The 21,466-nt window shown below is 30.7% G+C and overlaps 4 protein-coding genes across 4 annotated transcripts in view; 2 read left to right on the top strand and 2 right to left on the bottom strand.

Moving 5' to 3' along the window:
• LOC116777233 (fructose-bisphosphate aldolase) overlaps positions 1 to 21,466 on the bottom strand; it is a 76,892-nt gene that overhangs the window by 32,586 nt on the left and 22,840 nt on the right. The window lies entirely within an intron of this gene.
• On the top strand, positions 111 to 5,723 carry LOC116777995 (odorant receptor coreceptor). The gene is made up of 11 exons (XM_032671832.2): positions 111 to 317; positions 386 to 485; positions 653 to 863; positions 2,253 to 2,389; positions 2,962 to 3,122; positions 3,225 to 3,408; positions 3,844 to 4,057; positions 4,218 to 4,317; positions 4,437 to 4,541; positions 4,628 to 4,783; positions 5,488 to 5,723. Exons 2-11 carry the CDS (start codon positions 386 to 388, stop codon positions 5,536 to 5,538), a joined length of 1,419 nt encoding a protein of 472 aa, XP_032527723.2. The 5' UTR covers positions 111 to 317; the 3' UTR covers positions 5,539 to 5,723.
• Positions 10,166 to 11,549, top strand: LOC116777562 (aquaporin AQPcic-like). The gene has a single exon (XM_032671183.2). The coding sequence runs from the start codon at positions 10,641 to 10,643 to the stop codon at positions 11,451 to 11,453; it is 813 nt and encodes a 270-aa protein (XP_032527074.2). The 5' UTR covers positions 10,166 to 10,640; the 3' UTR covers positions 11,454 to 11,549.
• On the bottom strand, positions 18,609 to 20,706 carry LOC116778000 (esterase FE4-like). The gene is made up of 3 exons (XM_061526528.1): positions 20,524 to 20,706; positions 18,965 to 20,223; positions 18,609 to 18,889 (listed from the first exon to the last, which is right to left on the bottom strand). Exons 1-3 carry the CDS (start codon positions 20,704 to 20,706, stop codon positions 18,706 to 18,708), a joined length of 1,626 nt encoding a protein of 541 aa, XP_061382512.1. The 3' UTR covers positions 18,609 to 18,705.

Genomic DNA, 21,466 nt, shown 5'->3' with positions numbered 1-21,466 from the left:
TCCCTGCTTCGGGCGAGCAATCATTTATAATTCAGTCTAAGATATCACCGGTTGTTCCCACCACTACACACATGGTAGATCCCACAGACATTTCCCTCATTGGCCAACTTGAATTTGAAATTGATCCACGTCAGCGAAAAATTCAACTGAAAGCAGAATATAAAAATCGAACATTTCACCTAATGCTTCTCGCCTTACTACACGTATACTTAATAAATAAAATATTTTCAGAAAGTGTAGAACAATTTTTAGAATTGATTTATAAGTAATGTGTATCGATTAAATTATTTTGAGGAATTAAAAAACAATCTATCAAGGTACCATAGCTAAATAATTTTATATCACACATTTTGTTGAGATAGTATTGATGGTATTGTTGTTCTAGATGATAACAAAATCGGAAAACCGTGGCCTCGTGTCCGACTTGATGCCAAATATCAAGTTGATGCAGATGGCCGGACATTTTTTGTTTAATTATCACTCAGGTGAGATTAGAAACGTAATAGAGCACAAAATAGTTGCCAGCCAAAACTCCCATATGACAAAAATGTATACACAATCAATAGACTACTTTTTTGGTTGCACTTTTATTGTTATAATCTCATTCAATGAAGTACAATTTAAGCGATCCTAACCAATGATTCTTTTCTAGATAACTCTGGCATGTCCTCTCTCCTTCGCAAATGTTATTCTAGTGTTCACGCCTTTTTGATTGTGATGCACTACTTATGCATGGCAGCTAATATGGCGAAGTATTCTGAAGAAGTGAACGAACTCACGGCGAATACTATAACCGTTCTCTTCTTTTCACATTCAATTATTAAGTTGACATTCTTTGCGATAACGTCTAAAAACTTTTACAGGTATTCCATTTTAATTTTATATAACGCATTAAATTTATTACAAAGCATCTCTCAGCGACAATTGATAAAAATAATACTATTCTGATACTATATTTGTTAGTAATCACAGATCTCGCGCATTTTGTCGATTGGGGTTGTATGGTTCAAACGTTCCGCTGATTTTTCTATATCGGCAACCATATCACCTTTAATCTGATATGTAACTCTCTAACGTGATATCTTAATATTACTTTTGTCACGATTCTCCAATATAAATGATCCAAAAGCGCACGCGATAAGGGGATTATATACAATACGGGGATAAATTTTAATAGTAACTAAATCTTGAGAAATCATTAAAAACGACATTCAAGATGCCAAATTGGTAACAATATGGAAATAAGAACAAAGTAAAACAATAGCAGCCGAGCAACAGTGTTGTCAAGGAGAATTCATTTCCATCCAATTTTCGTTTACTCAGCGAACATAAAAGCGGTATACATAGAGAATTATTTTCTCCGAGTCCCCTTAATTTTCTTTTATCTCTATACTAAAGCACAGGTCTGGGATACTGATTTCTGCTTAATTACGATTCAAGAATTAATTAACTCTTGACAAGCAAATAAACAAATACGCTGATAGTGATATAGATCTTGAAGCGATTTTTAATTAGAAGATTCCGATTAGTTTCTGTTGTTGTATTCATTTTGTTTACAATTAAATTGTTTTTAAGATTTTTTTTTCATCCGATATATTGTTATATTGAGCCCATTGAAATTGTTTAAACCATCTGATGAAATAAAATAATCATGACTAAAAATATAAATAAACTGATACAACTTTTTATTGTAACTGAAATTTTAAAACTGACATAATCCATCTATATTGCATTTCTGCAATACTACCAACATAAATGAAACTAATATTTTTCGGATATTCTATTCATGCTTTATTTTTGTAAAAAAACTAAATACTTCCGACGTTTCGGTTACTTTTCAGCAACCAAAAAATGTTGGTTTCATTTAAATGAATAAAACTCGCGAAACATAATATTATACTATCTTCGGTACCAACATAAGTTTGCCAAATTTTCATTTGAATTTGGAACGAAGATTGTAAATTCACATTATATAATATTGGGTAAACAAAAGGTTATATAAAACAGAACAGACTCATTCAACGCCCACGAGATAAGCTCTTCTGACGATTCCTCACTTACTCCTGCCTTGATAAGGGTAACATAAAAAGTTATAAAGAGGGATTTTATATCTGTAATTAAATCTAATATCTATTATGGTATATATTTTTTTTTTTGTCATTTTCCAAACCTGATAACCTTAATAGAAAACTTCAACACGCGATAGTAGCTGGGGACAAGTTGTAACATTTTATATTTTGAGACATCTTTAGGACCCTGGCGGTATGGAATCAATCGAACAGCCATCCCTTGTTCACGGAATCCGATGCTAGATACCATCAGCTCGCCCTCACCAAGATGAGACGTCTTCTCTATTTTATTTGCGGAATGTCATTTTTCTCTGTGATATGTAAGTTTTTAAGGATCAAAAATTGTTTTAATGAACGATTCATATTATTACAATGTTTATTAATAATTACGTTAAACGCTATCATCAGTTCTGATTTTGAGATATATCTGTCAGAGAATCAATTGTAAAAATCGGATATTTTCCGTTTATAAATATGTATAACTTGAATGGAAAACAAAATTTAAGAAGTGAATATTTTTATTTAAACAGCGACTTATGTTTTTAATCTTTATAAAAAAACGTACGTAATTCAGAGACGTCTTAGGGTCGTACAGTTTCATGTTTCATTTAATGCAAAACTTCGCCGGTTTGCGGCAAGTAAGAAGAAACTACAATCATTATAAGTTGTTCTTTGTAACTCACTAAGAAGCAGTTTTTTTGTGTAGCAAAGACGAGATAATGATGTATATTTCTTGTCTCATATAATACGCTTCCACAATACAAGTTCTTAGACGCTGTGATAACTAAGTCTGAAAACTTTACAATACTTCGTGTGCTTTCTATCCTTGTTTTTATTTTTAAAAAGAAAAGACAAACAACATTAGTTAAATATAAAAATAAATTTACTAAAGGCTGGGTAACAATCACCTTCTTCGGGGAATCGGTTGTCATGTTAGTGGACAAGGAGACCAATGAAACTATTACCGAACCTGCACCCCGACTGCCTCTGAAGGCCTGGTATCCATTCGATGCCATGAGCGGTACCATGTACATCGCAGCTTTTGCATTTCAGGCAAGTTGTATCATAAGTGTAATATTCTATCACTTTAAGTCCTCTCTATGAAGATTAAATAACATAAGCCTTTATATATTTATCACTTTTTATATGTTATAGGTGTATTGGCTCTTGTTTACTATATTTATTGCTAATCTAATGGACGTTATGTTCTGCTCGTGGTTGATATTTGCTTGTGAGCAGCTACAGCATCTTAAAGCTATAATGAAACCATTGATGGAGCTCAGTGCCTCATTGGACACATACAGACCTAACACAGCTGAACTGTTTAAAGTTTCTCCAGGTTATTTTTTTTTATATACAATACTAGTTTACATGTCTTTTTTAGCACGGAAAAAAAATTTTTTTACTATTCATAAAATATATATATGTATATATAAAATTTCAATGAAAAACAAGCCTCATTTACGCTTTATTACATCAGCCAGCTGCCAGTGAAGGTAACGTGAAAAATGATCTTGCGTTTCAAAGATTAGTCGAGACAACAACAAGACAGACAGACAAACAAAAAATTGTAAAAAAATATAATATGGTGTATATACATATTAGTACATCTATGTTCTTTTAGTAAAAAGTGGCTATTTTAATATCCAATAGCAAATTTATTTCTATATATATAGTGTGACCACGATTTGAAATTCTAACAACAGAAGAAATATAATCCATGATTATTAATACGATGATTACACATTTAACAAAATTTTAAATTAAATTGCAGAGAAATCAGACAAAACTCCCGACCCTATTGACATGGACATCAGAGGTATTTACTCAACTCAACAAGATTTCGGTATGACTTTACGCGGGGCTGGTGGAAGACTACAGAATTTTGGCCAGAACAATAATAATCCGAACGGGTTGACTCAAAAACAGGAGATGCTGGCAAGATCGGCAATCAAGTATTGGGTTGAACGTCACAAGCATATTGTCAGGTATATATATACATATATACAATTTAAGTACAGTTGAAAGTAAATATGACAAGGACATTGTAACTTCATGTTTGAAAGTTATGTCACCAACTGTTTAAACATACACCATAAAAAAATAGCTTAGAGTTTTTTTTAAACTTAATTTTTTTTTCAATTTAAGGCTGGTGTCGTCTATCGGAGATACTTACGGAACAGCTCTCCTATTTCACATGTTGGTTTCCACTATCACTTTGACGTTATTGGCTTACCAGGCTACAAAGGTTTATATTTATCTCGCAATTTTTTAATATCACAAACAATGTTAAAGTTAAATTTATTTCATAGTTTACGTGACCAAGAACTCCCAAAAAATGTTTTAAGCGCATGCTCTTCTGTTTAGATCAATGGTTTAAACGTGTACGCGTTCAGCACAGTGGGCTACCTGAGTTACACCCTTGGTCAGGTATTTCATTTCTGCATCTTCGGTAATCGTCTCATTGAGGAGGTGACTTCAATTTTCTTTTAGTCTCTTGCTGCTATTTATCAAGTTTCCCTTGAAAAAACATGAAATTCAAACTTTATAACTTACAGAGTTCATCTGTAATGGAAGCTGCTTACTCCTGTCAATGGTACGATGGCTCTGAAGAAGCTAAAACTTTCGTACAGATAGTTTGCCAACAATGCCAGAAAGCTATGAGCATTTCGGGAGCAAAATTCTTTACCGTCTCTCTGGATTTGTTTGCTTCTGTAAGAATTTTTATTATGTAAACATTTTTGTTGCCCTAAAAAGTTTTATATCTCTGTTAGTAGGGAGACAGCGAGCGAGAGAGAGAGAGAGAGAGAGAGAGAGTTAGAGTATTTATTATTTTAACCACAACCGTTACTAGAAATTAATTGTAGGTAAATTTAAATTCGTTGTCATATATAATATATTCATACTGAGTTTCGAAGTTAGTTTGAAAACCCTTTGAATATACATACATTTCAAATTAATGTTTGAATATAAATTATTTTATTACGTCACACGTCAATTTCAAATTATCGTCGCAAGAAAAACGCAACAGTAGAAAATAAGTTAATTATAATGAAAAGCGTTTTATTTGTTTTTGTTCAAAAGCATAACCAACTTTGCGCCGTGACCAGTATTAATTGTTCCGAGCACAGACCGAACCCATTTGATTTCCCTCGTCGTACTAAAAAATACAGCAAGATTGTTTTATGGCACTGAAACAATTCATTACTTTCAACAAATTATAAAGAACCTTCGCTTTACACTTTGATTTGATTAAAAAACTCAGTTAAAGCAATTTAAAGAGATCTAATGATTCTCACTATTTATATATTATATAGAATTAATTTTGTATCCTTAAAAAAATATTTTTATGTAATGGATAGTAAAAGATATATATATAATTTTATCATTAGTACATTCGATACTTTATTCTTTTCAGGTGCTCGGAGCAGTGGTTACATATTTCATGGTATTAGTCCAACTGAAATAAGTATTTCTTCTTCAGTATTTCTTTCAAATATTATCATAGTAAAAGTATTCTTAGATATTAAAATATTTTTTTCACTAGTTCATGTATAATTCTGCTATTTAATGGAAACATTATATGTGCATATAATAATCTCCGATTTAATAATTTTATTTTTATGTGAGTGATAATAAATTATAAAAAGAAAATTTGTTTTGAAAAAATCTATTTATAATAAGAATACTCTACACGTAGTTAATATGTAAATAATTGTTTGCACTCAAACGTTGATTGTTACGACAAATAAGGCGGCGTCTACACTCTTATAGAGCCTTGTCATTAAATTACACACTTCCTGTCCTCTTCCTTAGTTGTCTATTACCCTTGAGTTTTTTTTGTGCCCGTTCATTATCAAGACATTTTACTAAGATTATACAAATACATAGCATATTTTACTTCTTCTTACTAATTAAAAAAAACATTTATTATTCCTGTAAATTTGCACACATACGCTGTTATATTATTCTGTAGAGGCAATAAATTTACTTAAAATTAAATTAGTTATAATGAGATCTAAGAATTTCGCGAGTATTTATTTAAATAAATCTAATATTTTTCGGATTTCTACGAGTATTTTATTATTTTAAAAACTACACTCTCTCGACGTTTCGGTAACTTTGCAGCAACCGTGATCACGGGCATGCGAGATGAAAAATATTAGTTTAATTTAATTGAATTAGTTATTTCTACGTCAACACATGTCGCTTAAACGTATTCCTTGTAACTTCGTAGTAAAATTCACGCCAAGAATGAAACTGGGATATGTCTGGAAGTCTTATATTTTCCTGTATCTATCGTATCTTCCCAAAAGTCATGTTTCTAAAGAGTAGCGAAAACAAATTGGTTTGGACGACCAACGGCCGGCGTCGAAAGGTCTAGTCGGCCAACATGTTTATTCAATAGAAATTCTACTTAATGGGATCTAAGATTTTCGCGAGTATTAATTTATATGAATCTAATATTTTAATAAAATCACACTAACACATCTCGTCTGCCCGTGATCACGGCTGCTGTGTAGTAACCGAAACGTCGAAATTATGTAGTTTTAAAAATAATAACATAAACGCGTAGTATATCCGAGAAATATAAGTTTTATTTTAAGAAATTCTACTTATTTTAATGCTTACTCCGGTAAAGTAAACTATACCTAAAGATAATTTTAGTATAATATTTTATTTAGATAAGATTGCTTTGTGCTTAACATCCTGATAACAAGCGAAATCATAAGTTTGAAATCTACGTATAAATGATTTATCAATATTAAAAATGATTTTCAAAAAAAATTTAAATATGTATATGTTAAATTTTAAAAAAAATTTAATACAAACAATTCGTACCATTCAATAAAGATATTGAGCATGAAGCCATAAGCAGTTATTCATTTTTATTTGTAAGCATTCCCGGGTTTAGATTGTGAAACAAACAAAACAAACAAACTGCCTTTTCGCTTTCACATGTAGGTGGAACAATATAACTTTCTTTATTTACGTGGCATGTCAAATCGATGTGTTCAAAGTTGAAAAACATTTACGATGGACCGCCAGTGAAGTCGAGTTAGTGGCATAGCTTTTGATTATAAAAAAAGATTTAATAGTTTTGTTCAAATCATGTTTTTATACAAATGAAACTATTTCGGATAACTAAGAGACGTCCCGTCTGCCCGTGACCACGGTCGCAAAGTGACCGATACATCGGGAGTGTATAGTATTTCAAAAATAATAAAATACTCGTAGTTATCCGAAAATATTAGTTTCATTTGAATGAATTCTCGCGAAAGTCTTAGATCTCATCATGGTTTTATATGTTAGTTATAATTTCAAATCGAGTCATTAGGTTTTTAACATCGAAGGAATGTTAAATTATTACTGGAATAGTATTGAGGTGTTAATAAATTAAAATAAATGAATATAAAATGTTAAATTTATCGATTCCATCAGGATTCGAACTAGCAACCTTCAGAATGACACGTTCTAGTTGTTTTTCCCACTGAGCCTTCGTGTATTGTATACATTTTTAATAATCTAAGCTTTCAGACGTGATTTTAAACACCTTTTAGAATTAAAAGTACTATCATAATTAGTGTAACTTTTGTCTTAAATCACACTGTCTGTAGACAAATGAAAATAAATATCCCTTATTTTAAATATTATCTATAATCTAAAACCTCAGTTTTTTAAATAAAATCAATATTAATTGTCTTTCTACATAATATATATTTTGATCATCTACAAATTCGACGGATAGTAAGTCTTGTTGTTCACTCATTAAGCCTTTGTTAACAATGTTTCCGTAACTAGCGAGATTAATGTTAAACTCCGATCCGTAAGCAATATCAAAAATAATTAATAAAATATTAAAGTAAACAAATATTTGCATGAAACAAGGTATAAAATACAAATCATCAAAAAATAAAGTGGCAATGATTATAAGGATTGGGGTGGAAGTAAGAGGAAAAATATTACGCCCTAATAACCAAGATAAAAATGGTAAAATAATTTATTATTTTTGCTCTCGTTTTATTTTGTCCCAAGAGATGAAATTACTTTTATATTCGCCTCTGTGTTCGAAAATAATTCACAACACTTTAGCGTCTAGTTAAATCAAATAACACGAAAATATCACATTAACCTTGTAGCCACGACTCTATTGTTGAATATGTCGTTATACAAATGAAAATAATATTTTTCGGATTACCACGCGTGTTAGATGTCGTCATCTCGTCTGCCCGTGATCACGGTTGCTGCTAAGTGACCGAAACGTCGCGTCGGGAGATTTTGTTTTTAAAATAATAAAATACGCGTAGTAATCTTTTTGGTTTCGTCCAATATTCGATTCATGATACAGTCCGAGTAGAATTTTAAGCATAATTACAGACATTTTGAAACTAACATATCGATAACTGAAGCAAAATAACAAATAAACTTATGTATTTATTCAATTTCTATTGATACGTTCGTAAATAAATTCAAACGTACGTAAATTCAAACGTTAATTTTAAAAGCCACGAATCACATTCTCGTCCACAACAATGTGTCTACTTAGAGACATTATGTCACTTTTTATGTTTATTTTATAAGGTAGGTAAAGACCTACTAAATCTACAAAGGAATATATATATATGTGTGTGTATATTTTAAACATTACAAAATTTCATTGTATTCTAATTTTATTGCGACCCGTCCCTTATTACAATACATATTTCAGACACTCACTTATGTTGATCAAACAAAGGCTTCATTTATATGTCACATTTGTTTAATAGTGATATCATTATTTGAACGGTGCACTCGTTCTATGGTTATCGTTATTGTGTATTGAAAAATTTATGAAAACAAACTATTATTAATAAATTTTGTCGTAGTATTCATGTATGTAATTGTTTCGAACATGATATAGAAGGAATTTCACTATATGGTCTATAGTAGATATATATATATATATATTGAACGGACCAAAGAGAACCAAATTATACAAGAGAATATAAAAGATTCCTTATCCTTATCATCTATTAATATATACGAATGAGAGCTATCATAAATGCATTTTTTTTATGTTACAGAAATCGTACGTAAGGTATTGACAGCTGTAAACTATTATACACTAAGCTGTATAAAAGTTCAGACTCAAAATGTATATATAATTTATATGTATAAAATAATTATCAGTTATTACAATAAAATCATATTTAATTTAACAACTAAATCATGAATAACATACTGTCTAAACTAAATATTTATATTTAGTATAAAGCGTAATTACACTTCTCAGTGTCACCTATGTGTACACATTTGATTGATTGTTGGTAATTTTAATGAAAACTAAACCAAGGATACAACGTTATATGAGTTTTAAAGAGTACTTAAAGCGGTTGTCAGATAAATTATTAGCATGTCACATGTGACAAACCATGGTTTGTGACAAATTCAAAGAAAATGATACTTAATTTAATTTGTTTTTAATTGTAACTAGTACTATCATCATCACGCTTCCTAGAAAATTTACCATACAAGATTTCAAGTAGATTTTAAAATGAGATTTATTTCAGATTCAAAAGCACTTTAAGCCCCTTAAGGTTTTTAAAGTTTTTTTTTAGCAATTACTTGATAAAAATATAGAATGTATTTATATATACACGTACATATAAATATATATGTATACATATATATAGTGCTTACCTCATCATAACCTGTCGTTTGTTTTCATTTTATTTCGGTCGAAGGACAAAGATCTTCGCGGTAGTAATTGTCTGTTCTTGAATTATTACGGTAGTTATTCTCAAAAGTACGTTCAGGAAAAAAAACATATTTTTTATGTATAAGAAGAGAAATCAATTGATTCATTATTTCTATCAAAGCGAAGTGATATTGATATTACACATAAAGCTAATAGGGGCTTATTTTCATTGGCTTCTTACACAAAAAATATCTCTGACTGTTGAAATATTGAAATTTTCCCTCAAAATAATCTTTGCTGTAATCAATTTATCTTATTACACCCAGCACATCAATTCGCCCCCAAGGCGCTTTTGGTTTAATTAAAACAAAGGCAACCTTTATTAACATTAATATATTTATCAGAGTAATTAATTGTACATTTATTACTTACCCGAATCAATCTTCACTAATCAGGATGAAAGATTTAAATAGAACAAAAATGTTTTTATTATTTAAAAAAATAAAAGGCACCAGAGAGAAAAATGTACCAAAAATAAATAAATCCATACAATCTCGTCGAACTATATTTGATAAGTTATCGTAAAGGGAATTGATAATTAATATGTGATTATTATCTTATAATATTTAATATGTTTGCGATTGCAAAGTGCTCAGTTATTTGATTACTTGCTTGCTCTTGTTTATTTTATTGTCCCTCACCACATAACACCTGCTCTAACATTTCACTAGTGAGTATACGAGGTAAATTTGTATATCATGTCACACCGTACTTGGGAGCACTTGTGATCAGACGTACACGAGAAAGTCATTCATCAAGTTTATCAACATACGATATCAGAGAGTGAAGCGTTAGTAAGTAAATTGTTGGGTCTACCCAGTTTATTATGAACAATGGCTGTCGAGACACATCTGGTTGGAGCAAATGATAATGGCATGGTGAAGAAAATCAAGAGAAAATCGAAAATTTGTGCCTGGTGTGAACTACACTGGCGAAAGATCTTCGCTGAAATGGTATCAACATTATTGTTACTGCTTATTGGTTGTATGGCTTGTACTCCTTTAGATGGTATTCCATTTAACGTAGTTATGCGTGGCTCTGTCGGGTTCGGAATAATAGTGTTATTTAACATACAAACATTTGGACACATTTCTGGAGCACATATGAATCCTGTTGTAACCATAGCAGCGGCGATTTGGGGACACCTGTCCATAGAATTAGCTCTTGCTTACTTTATAGCGCAATGTGCCGGCGCTATTTTAGGTTACGGTATGTTGGTTGCTCTGTCATCAGAGACCGTAGCAGCTGGTGTATGTTTAACCCTTCCTAATTCTAGATATACAATTTTGCAAGTATTAGGCGTTGAAATATTCATAGCTTCAGCACTATTGTTCATCACATGTTCTGTTTGGGATCCCATAAATGAAAAAAATCTTGAATCTGCTTCAATTAAAATTGGTCTCACTATCGCGGGCTTATCAATTGCGGGAGCACCAATAACTGGGGCTAGCATGAACCCAGCAAGATCTTTGGGCCCAGCCTTTTGGAACAATAATTGGGAAGCTCACTGGGTTTATTGGGTGGGGCCGTTTGTTGGAGGAATTTTGACAGCTGTATTATATAAATACGTTTGGCTGAAACGTGTAGATGAAATAAGGAACACAGAAGTGACAACTTGGTCTGAAGAAGTTGAAGGAGAAGTATAGGAAATTGTTTCTATAAATAATTTAATATTAAACTTTTATAATAGAACATGTAATGTATAAATTGTATAATAATATTTATATTAAAATTTGATGAGTTTTAATCTTATTAATTAAAGTACACCGACAAGAAAAAATCATTATATTTTACTTAATTGTCAATATATGTACATACATACATATATGAACTCCAAAAGCATAATTATGTCATGTATTCAATACACTATTATATACATATAATAAGTTAATTTAATTCTCTTTTTAAAAAAATTTAAGGACGTTAAATCTTTTTTGGAATGCACTTTTCTTGGAGACTACTGAATATCGATTGAAGTTACAATCGCTTGGTTACGGAATTTTAGAAATCATTAACGCTGAGTCATTATTATTTTTTTTAATGCCAATACCATGGCGACTTACAAAAGGTCAGGCTCAATAGGACTCGCATCCAGAGCCGTAAAAATATTTACAAAAAAAAATATTACAAAAGATCTAAGGGGAAAATTGATGATATACTTTGAGATTTAAAATTATAACGGCCTATGAGATAATGACAAGTTAACTAGTTTGAATACAACTAGTGTATATTAGCATTTAACTGTAACATAGAGTCTCATTAAACGTGTAAAAGTCAATTATATTATTTAATGATGGTTATGAACTATGTTTATTGATATTCATTAATATGAAAAATTAAAATTATCGCTACTTATACCTTCGAATATCCCGTAGATAAAAGGATAAGGTATTTATTGAAATTAACTCGAGTCTTGTGATTTTTACCTCCTTTTTTTTTAAAATAAAAGTATACGAATAAATTCCAATTAATATTTCATCGAAATATACATTGTTTATTATAAACGTAAAGTTTACAAACCCTTCGAAATATTTACTGTAGTGATAATTGATTACGTTTTCTATATTTAAATGTTCAGTTACTATAAATGATTCTGTTGAACGCGTTATGAAAAATGCTACTTTAAATATTGAGTTATAATTGTTTTGTATGAGAATCTTATTTTGTCTGCAGTAATTTCACACGAAATCTCCAAAAAAAATGTTAGTCTCTTGTTAATAACTAACCAAAAAACCTTTTTTATTAACGCCTAAAGAGCACATCCCATTTTGACGACCTCTTGCAAAATTGCGTTCAATGTAATCTTAAACATGGCATACTTCGTTAGAAAATATGATTATAATGTTTCATACGCCGACAACTATTATTTTTTATTTAAATAAAATAGTTTAGGTGTATTGAATATTTAATTTCAAAAATAATTATTTTCAAATCACTAGTTGGTGTTCCTTATAATTTACTCTCTTTTGTTTAGTATTCAAATAAACATTATCTAGTTTGTTGTGCCCTTAAAACACTTTTCAAATAAACATTACATTAAATTTCTGGACGTTACCCTCAGTCGCACACCGTTTAACGAAATGACATGGTATAAAGTACACAAAAGTGGTTCTTGGCTTTAAATCTTTGAACCTCATTTTATTGACAGCTACAGTTTAACATTATGTACTATATAAAAAAATAAGATGTTACCCAATTAATAGAAAAAAAGTAAGCCATAAGGCTGATCAGTACGCATTATCTCATTTTGTTTAAGTGTTTTTTTTTTAAATCAGTAAACAATTTATTTTAAGCATAAATAATGCGGAGCATATTTTAAATTGTAAGAACAATATCTCTCTGGGAATCTCGGAGAGCCAAACACTTAATAATAATAAAAATTATGACTGTCACAATACAAAATATAGCGTGACTACGTTTTACAAGAAACATTTCTATAATTTTCAGAGATTTTAAAAACATTTCTCGTCAACAAATATAACATTGCGAAATAAATTCCTACACTTCGTTTGATAGAAACAACTGCTTAGTAAAATATTCCGTGGTACATGAATATAAAACGTTTTTTTCAACTAGAGTCCTTTTCCCACTCATTTTCTTTCCATTCACGTGTTCGTCCCCTGTAAAGGCTTATTATTTATAAGATGGTCGCAGGTAGAATGCCACTAGCATTCCAAGTATCCATATACGGAACCTTTTTGGTTATATTCATTATCATACAACGTAAAATGTGTGTTTAAAATTTTAGTATGCTTTGTTGTTTATTTTAAGTAACTTCGATAAAGGAGACACGAAAGAGTCAAATGTGTAAGTGGTGATATGAGTGGTACTTAAATATTTATTTTTTGACTGAGAACTAATTTTAATATACCCATACAAAGCAACCTGACTCAACTGTTAAAGGACTGACGTTCATTATTTAGTTGGGATATATCCCTGCCAGGTCTGAGCTTGTTATTATTTTAGGTTATGACAGTGACAGTTAATTATGCGAATTTTTTTCAAAGATAATTCTAATGTTTTAAAGATATCCCCAACAACATCACTTGGATATTGATCGGGAAGGATGTCTAAGATTTTTTGCTTGTTTTCTTTTAAATCAAGCTTATTTTAAATACTACGCGTTTTTTTATAATATCTCTATTTATATATATATATCTATCTTTATAACATCTCATAGTTTCCGATCCTTTACAGCAACCGCGATCACCGGCAGACGAGATGAAAGTATTTTTTTTATCTCTAAGGTAGTAAAGCGCAGAAGGCCTACTTGATGGGAAGTAGTCACCATCCCCCGTGGATATTTGCAACAGAATAGATGTTGCGGATGCGTTGCCAGCTTTGGCTGTTGAGGAAGGAGGAAAGGGAGGGAACAAGGAGATGGCAGGAAAGGGTGGAAACAGGAAATAGGCAACCGGCTCTCTCACTCATCGGACGAATCGCAGTCATTATCGCATTTATATTGATCATTTTTACAAAAGACTAAGCTATCCGTTACACTTTTACAACCAAATTAATAAAACACTGAAATAATTAAAGAGAAAATTTCATAAATTATTGGATATCATTTAAGTTTGATGGCCATATTAATTTTGTTCAGTAAAATGCTTTGCGTCATGCTCGCATGAAGATGATTTATTTTGTTATAACAATATAAAAGAAAACTCTGTATAGTTTTAACTAGTTGTATATATTATATATGTATTGGCTGTAGGTTTTAGTGGGAGTAGTAAAAACAGTATGAGAATCATAATTAAATTATCTATACAATAAATTTAAATCGTACCAAACGTAATAACGTGATTGTAATTCAGCGAAATATTATCTTTATAACGTAGTGTCATTTTCTGTGTCAGCGTACAATAAAATTGGCAGTTGATTTCCCAATAGCGAAGTTGAGCTGCTGTCCTAAATACGTAATCCCAGGCTAATCGAATCCCCAAACCAATGGTTGGTTAACACAGTTTCCGAATAGATCGCTTCTTTTGATTGCTTAATTTAAGTTTTGTAACATGCGGTTATCTTATTTAATATTCTAAATGTTTTAGCTTTAAACTTATTCATAGTATGCTATATGAAGTATGAATTATATAAACGATACGTTTAAAGTTATCTTAGATTTCTTAATAAATTTTATATTTATTAATGTCGATGCTTGTCTTAATCAATCGTTTCTTATTAACTAAAATATTTTCTATAACAACGTAAAAGAAAGGAGTCTTAATATGAAAAATATAATTTTTTAAATATAAATATTATAATATAACTAGGTACATAGAATAAATTTCCTACAGTTTAAGGTCTACTGATGTTTAAATTTTTTCACACAAATTTACATATTAATATCAAATTAATTTCTTAATCAACGTTAAGGAAGCAAATATAATATTATAATTTTTTTCGTATCCGAATGAATACAAATAAATACACATTACGTTTATGGCATTCAAATGAGTTCATCGTCTTTCTCTCACACTATCAGCTTAAAGCCTTTGGTAATATTTCCGTTCCCTGATATCATCACGAGCTCAGTAAGTGATGCCACGTACTCTCTTAAAAGGAATACGATCGTGAGTTCTATCTAACAATGAATATTTAAACGATAGTATTCTTTATCACCACACAGTAAAGGTGGTTTTACATTTCTTGCTGTATAATATCCAAATGTCATATATACGTAATGCGATGTTATTTTATATAGAAGATACTGAAAATTTTTAAATATGTTGTTTTGTTGCAAAAATGTTTTATTTTAAATTTTATTTCATCATCGTCAAAACTTTTCCATACAAAAAATTATCAGGGGACAATTCCTAAAAATTAACATTAATTGATTTTTTAGCATCATTATAAAGTTTCCTTTTCGTTAAATAACGTACTGAAAAAAGTGACATTAGTGACGTCAGAGGCTGGCGTCTCTCTCTCTCTCTCTTTAAAAACAACGAATTTATATTAAATCTGATATATGTAACAATGACGTCCATAATAGTAATATTACAACCTTTTTAAATTAACAATGAGATTAAGTAACACATTCCCAGAATTTTGATTGCGGTTTTAAAATATAAATAATAAATAAACGCCTTTCTCAAATTATTTATTGCTCTCCTGCTGTAATTAATTTTTTTATAGAATATTATATTTCAGAAACATTTTTGATTTATTTAAAATTTTCCATATTTTAAACGTGGCGAGAAAAGGAGTTCTTATTAAGTTCAAATTACATTAAAGTTTATTACGTGAGGAGTTTAGTGTCATAGCATTAAATTAAACGTTACTTTCGGTTCAGGATAGCGAGTTTCGTTTCCTTGACGGCCCCCAATTTTAGTTGAAGAATTTTTTCCAAAGCTTCCCATAAAGTTATTTTAAACCGCTTAAATAAAAGCATTGACTTTGAATTCACTTGTACTACTTTGTAGTCTTTTTCCAAATATTATTTTACCAACATATAAATCATTTTGAAGAAAAAAACAATATTTAAATATTTTGTACTGTATTCATTTTATAATAAAACTGCGAAATGATTCTGATAAACTGACGGACAGACAAATACAAAAGTTAATACTAGAACTTTAAGATATATACGCTGCGTAATAAAATTTAATAGTCTAATTAAGCCTTAAAATTTAGTGACTCTTCTGACAGAAATTATTTAAAATGATAGCCATCGTAGTACCCTGTAATTATTATTAGTTTCCAGCTGTTATATATATCACTGGTATGTATTAAAAACATTTTATAATTTACCTCAACTCGTGTTGCAATTTCAGTAATTAGTTTGCTCTCGTTTAATATCAAATATGTCAATAATGTTCATCTATTTTATTAAACGCGTAGACACGTGTGAGTGTATTTAGAATTAAATATAAAAATCGAAAGTAAGTTATCAAGTGGAGCATTTTTATGTAAGACAATATTTTTAACAGGTAATATGAAAGTTCACCAAACATTCCGTATAACGAAATATAAATTAAAAGCAAACTTAATAGTGACATTAATAAAATAAAACGTGTTATTGTAGAGGTCAATGACCCTAGACTCAAGCATTTGTCTAATTAAAGCCTCAGCGTGGCTTGTAAATGAATCTAAGCTTCATATAGTCTAAAACAACAGATGAAGTAAGCCAATTAGGGTACATTTGTTCCTGAAAATTAAATTTTATCACACGTGATTCACGAGGCTTCTAATTGGGTTAATGGGGACGCTTGATGGGTACGAACGATCTTCAGATAATATAATTATATTGTATAACGAGACCTAATAGTAAATAAATAATCCGATTTAATTTTATGTTTAACATAAAAAAATTACGACTCGCATAAAATACTCAACGTGTTGCGTCGAAGTCATGAAGATCTTAATGAATAGACTGACAATAATAATTGTGTAGTATTCTTCTCTATATCCGGAGCTTAAATAGAGACATGCGTTTAGATATTTAGCCTCATACAACTGAATATCAGCTATAAAAATAACACAGTTGATATAAATGGAAAAGTTGCGATGAAAAAGTGCTATTTAGTTTTATACCGTTCAATTTATTAAATTAGTTATGTTAATTCGCTAATTTAGAGAACTACGGCTTTGATCTGAAATATTATTTTTATTTAATAATTCTGATTTAAATGTAAATTTAAATGGCGTATCATTCATAGATTGGTAAGTTTAGAGTATAAGAACATATAAAAAAAACTCACTTCAGGCTTTAAAAATTCATCATAGTCCTAGATGAGTATTTAAAAAGTCACTCCACATAGTAGCGGAGGCAAGGGTGATAAATGAGGATTACTCGACTAGTAAAGGGACCTATTGGGTTGCAAAGCTTAGATAATAAAAAGAAGATGTTATATGATGTATATCATTTCATGTGGGAAGGATGGGCTATGGATTTTCAAAAATGTAAAAAAATAACTGTCTCGTGGACACAATCGTTCTTGTCAGATATTGATAGCATCGACGTCCTACGTATTTTTAAATAGGTGTGTGTATTAATCTGATCGTTCGCATTATGGTATTATCGTGTATTACCAGAAACACTCGATGCATGTTACTTTATACTCTGTCCCGGAGTGTAAGGTAAAAAATAAAGAATGAGGAATGAGGAATGAGGAAAAGACAGAGGAATGGAAACGCGGCAAAGAGAATGTAGGCATCACGCGGATGTACGCATTAAAATTTATCGATGAATTTTTGTTACTTCGGCTCGTGGAAAATGTCAGGTTATATGTTATTCATTATCTCTATATTATTTACATAAAAATAAAATAAGGCCACGAGAATGTTAAAAAGACGTTTTTTTACAACCTGGTAGGCTTCCTCTCTTAAATTGTCCTACTCTCTTAAACTCTTAAATTGCCAGATTAGTGGTATATACACCTTTACCGTGACCTGCTCGGGAATTTCTGATGAACCATATTTTTTACTAATCTGATCTTCTATCCTGGACGGCCACGTATGTGAAGCTCATATTTGGTGAGTGTATTTAACCAGGTACGAGGTATCCTCCTATAAATTAAAATGTCGTGCTTTTCTTAATCCCGAAACCCCATAATAAGAGGCCTCCGTAAAAAGAGCAATTGGTATTATAATCGAATATGTGACGCTAAATACATGACTTCCAACTTCTATTCAATACAGTGCACCACTTAAAATTTTCTATTTACAAACTGGACACATAAGTGACTGAGCATGGTGTCATTAATAAACGTTAATTATTTTATATATTAGCACTTTACTTAGAATTTAAGAGCGAAACCAGTTTTCTTAATAACGATTTATTGATTGATAAACAAGTTGGTTACCACATTCCAATTTATCGCTGAAGGTAATAAGAACATAATTTTCGAAATAAAAAAAATAACAAAATAAACATATAATAATAATGTTTTATAATAAAACCTATAGCGTGGGCGGAATTGGATGTCTGAAGTGTTTTTTATAAATGTCATCCCACAGCTTAAAACGATCTTTTAATAGATCTTTGTTTATTAGCCTAGGTGTAGTATTGAGTGACATGTATGGAGATGCTCCTGAACTGACAGGCGGCCATTGTGGATAAGAAGAATTCTCCGGTACCGGTTTCCTGCAAATAAGAAATAATGATTAGAATTAGCTAGTGGGCCTCAGATATAATAATAATATTATTATTATTATTTACCCGGTTTTAATAAAATTCAACCACATTTTCCTAAGTATGGACTTCATCTGCTTATATTCTTCGGATAAATCGTTTTCGTCTCCTAAATCCATAACAGCTATATTTTGAGCACAATGAGTAGCACCACGTATTTTTGTGTAAGGAATATAATCTTCGTCTTTATCTACAAATGAATATTCGTACAAATAAACCTCTTTATTTCCCGCTTCATGTTGCAGTCTCGCTGTCCAGGTGGTAGCATGCAAAAACATTACATCGGAAAAATATGTGACATATCCCATTATATTGCTTTCTGACACTGGATCATTTCCAAAATAAAAGTGTTTTACTTTTCGAATAACCTTCTCTTTATCTCTTTCATTCTCAAAAAATAAATTATCAGGCAGAAATTGTGAGAAGTTCTGATTCATTAAATCCTTCCATTGATCGAAATATCGTAATCGGTAAATACCTTCCATATTGCTGCTACCATATAACATTGGTAACTTAACAAAATCACCCTTTTCTAATATTTTAACTGGATAATCATGAAGCACCATTTCCTGTCCAACATCCCGCTCAACGCACGGAGCAAAAATAACAGACGAATCAGTTCTATTCATGACATTAATAGACGATAAAACTGACAAGGGTGTTGTTTTATAAAAATGTTCCAAAGCTTCTAGGTCATCTACGTTTTCAAAATTTAATTCCCTAGCGATCATTTTAGCATTACTTATAGGGTCTACTTGCACACTGAATGAAGCGGTATTGGGACCGCTTTGTGTTATCACTTTGTTAAATAATCCCTTAGTTATTTTAGAAATTGATAAAATATCGACTGATACCCCACCAGCACTGCAACCTCCGATGGTTACATCGCGTGGATTGCCTCCAAATGCTGCGATATTCTTTTGCACCCATCGAAGTAAAGCTACTTGATCTTTTAATCCAGCGTTACCAGGTACATCCTCGGTTCCAAGGCAAAGCATTCCTAGAGCTCCAAGTCGATAGTTGAACGTTACAAATATAATTTCCCTGGACTTCATTAAATTCACTGGTGTTTTTAATTCGCCATACCCATATTGAAAACCTCCACCATAAAAGTACACGTAAACTGGCAGATTCGGTACATCTGTTTCAGGTACGTATATATTTGCTATCAAACATTCCTCCTGTTTTCTGATTTGGTTTTGACCATCTCTGTCATTCTGTGGGCAAGCTATGTTTAAATTAACTGCTTCGAGCGGCTCATCCCATGTAGGTGGTGGAAGTGGTGCCTGTTTTTATGAAAAAAAAAATTAAATGTGTCATTGAAATTTTCCTATAAAGAATTTTATAAAAGATAAAGGTGAAAAAAACTTTGAAGTTATCACTCATTATGAAATCTAAGACTTTTGTTAGAGCACATTTCAAATAAAATTATTTTGTCCTCGCTAACTTATATGTAAATATCTAACTATTTAGTTATAACCCAATTTATTTATATTTATAAATCACACTTATGTATATTAAATATTTCACTTGCATGAACGTGAATTGAAAATTAATGAAACAAGAGAAAATATTTAAAAACCCACCTTAAACCTATGGACACCTTTAGGTGCGGTGGCAAAGGGTATGCCAAAAAAGCCGAAATAGTTTCCATCCTGAGACTTATATCCTCTCACGGGTCCTTGATGGATGTTAACAATACGAGATTCTTGACATCTTCCCAAAACAAATAGCGCGCATGCGCACACGACTAAACCTTGGAGTGACATACCTAATAATGAAATATAAATTTATTACGTCCGTTCTTATATTATGTAAGTACAATAATAACACATCCGCGTTTCAATTAGGAATAAAATCCTATGGTTCCGTACTAATATATGTCGACTTATTTTAAATCAATGAAATTTCGACTCACTTATAACAAATTGATTAGTATTTTAACTTTGTGGTTTAGTAATCACTTCTTGCTGCTGCAAGATACAAAATTCCTAGATTGCTGAACGACAATTACGATAGCATAATTTCATTTTATTTAAAGCGGCTCATTTATTTTTAACTTACGATGTTAGATAAATTAATAGTATAATGAAATTTCAATATTTTGATAATTTACAATTGAACCATTTAAGAGTGACCCATTATCACTTGATAGCTTCAGGTACCTATTGAAGTTGAAAAACAAAATTATCTCAATCTGTATCAAATTTAATATGTGGCTGGATATTTTTCAGTTTATTTTTATATTATGTAATCCGATGCAAATAATACATACAACAAATTCATGATATATTTTTAAAAACGATACGTAGTTTAAAATAATATTACTCTTCAATCCAGTTATCTAAGTAATTTAATTAGAAGGAAACTGATAAAGTACTTTTAGACGTTTTTTGTATGTGAGTTTATTTATCGGAACATGCTTTGGTAACTACTCATATGAAATGTTTATTTAAAAAAAAACGATAACGGCATTTTTTTGAAGGAAATGTTCGACGTACATTAATAAAAAAAAATCGGTTATCGTTG

This window comes from Danaus plexippus, chromosome Z, assembly GCF_018135715.1.
Source record: "Danaus plexippus chromosome Z, MEX_DaPlex, whole genome shotgun sequence".
Classification (NCBI taxonomy): Eukaryota; Metazoa; Arthropoda; class Insecta; order Lepidoptera; family Nymphalidae; genus Danaus; species Danaus plexippus.
The sequence above is the reverse complement of the archived record's forward strand: the minus strand, read 5'-3'. Positions and strand labels throughout refer to the sequence as shown.

Excerpts from the sequence above, each read along its gene's own strand:
- LOC116777995 (XM_032671832.2), top strand. The coding sequence starts at position 386 with ATGATAACAAAATCGGAAAACCGTGGCCTCGTGTCCGACTTGATGCCA. Across the intron at positions 486-652 it reads TTTGTTTAATTATCACTCAG|ATAACTCTGGCATGTCCTCT; the intron begins GTGAGATTAGAA and ends ATTCTTTTCTAG. Across the intron at positions 4,542-4,627 it reads GTAATCGTCTCATTGAGGAG|AGTTCATCTGTAATGGAAGC; the intron begins GTGACTTCAATT and ends TATAACTTACAG.
- LOC116777562 (XM_032671183.2), top strand. The coding sequence starts at position 10,641 with ATGGCTGTCGAGACACATCTGGTTGGAGCAAATGATAATGGCATGGTG.
- LOC116778000 (XM_061526528.1), bottom strand. The coding sequence starts at position 20,706 with ATGTCACTCCAAGGTTTAGTCGTGTGCGCATGCGCGCTATTTGTTTTG. Across the intron at positions 20,224-20,523 it reads AAGGTGTCCATAGGTTTAAG|GCACCACTTCCACCACCTAC; the intron begins GTGGGTTTTTAA and ends TCATAAAAACAG. Across the intron at positions 18,890-18,964 it reads TTGAATTTTATTAAAACCGG|GAAACCGGTACCGGAGAATT; the intron begins GTAAATAATAAT and ends TCTTATTTGCAG.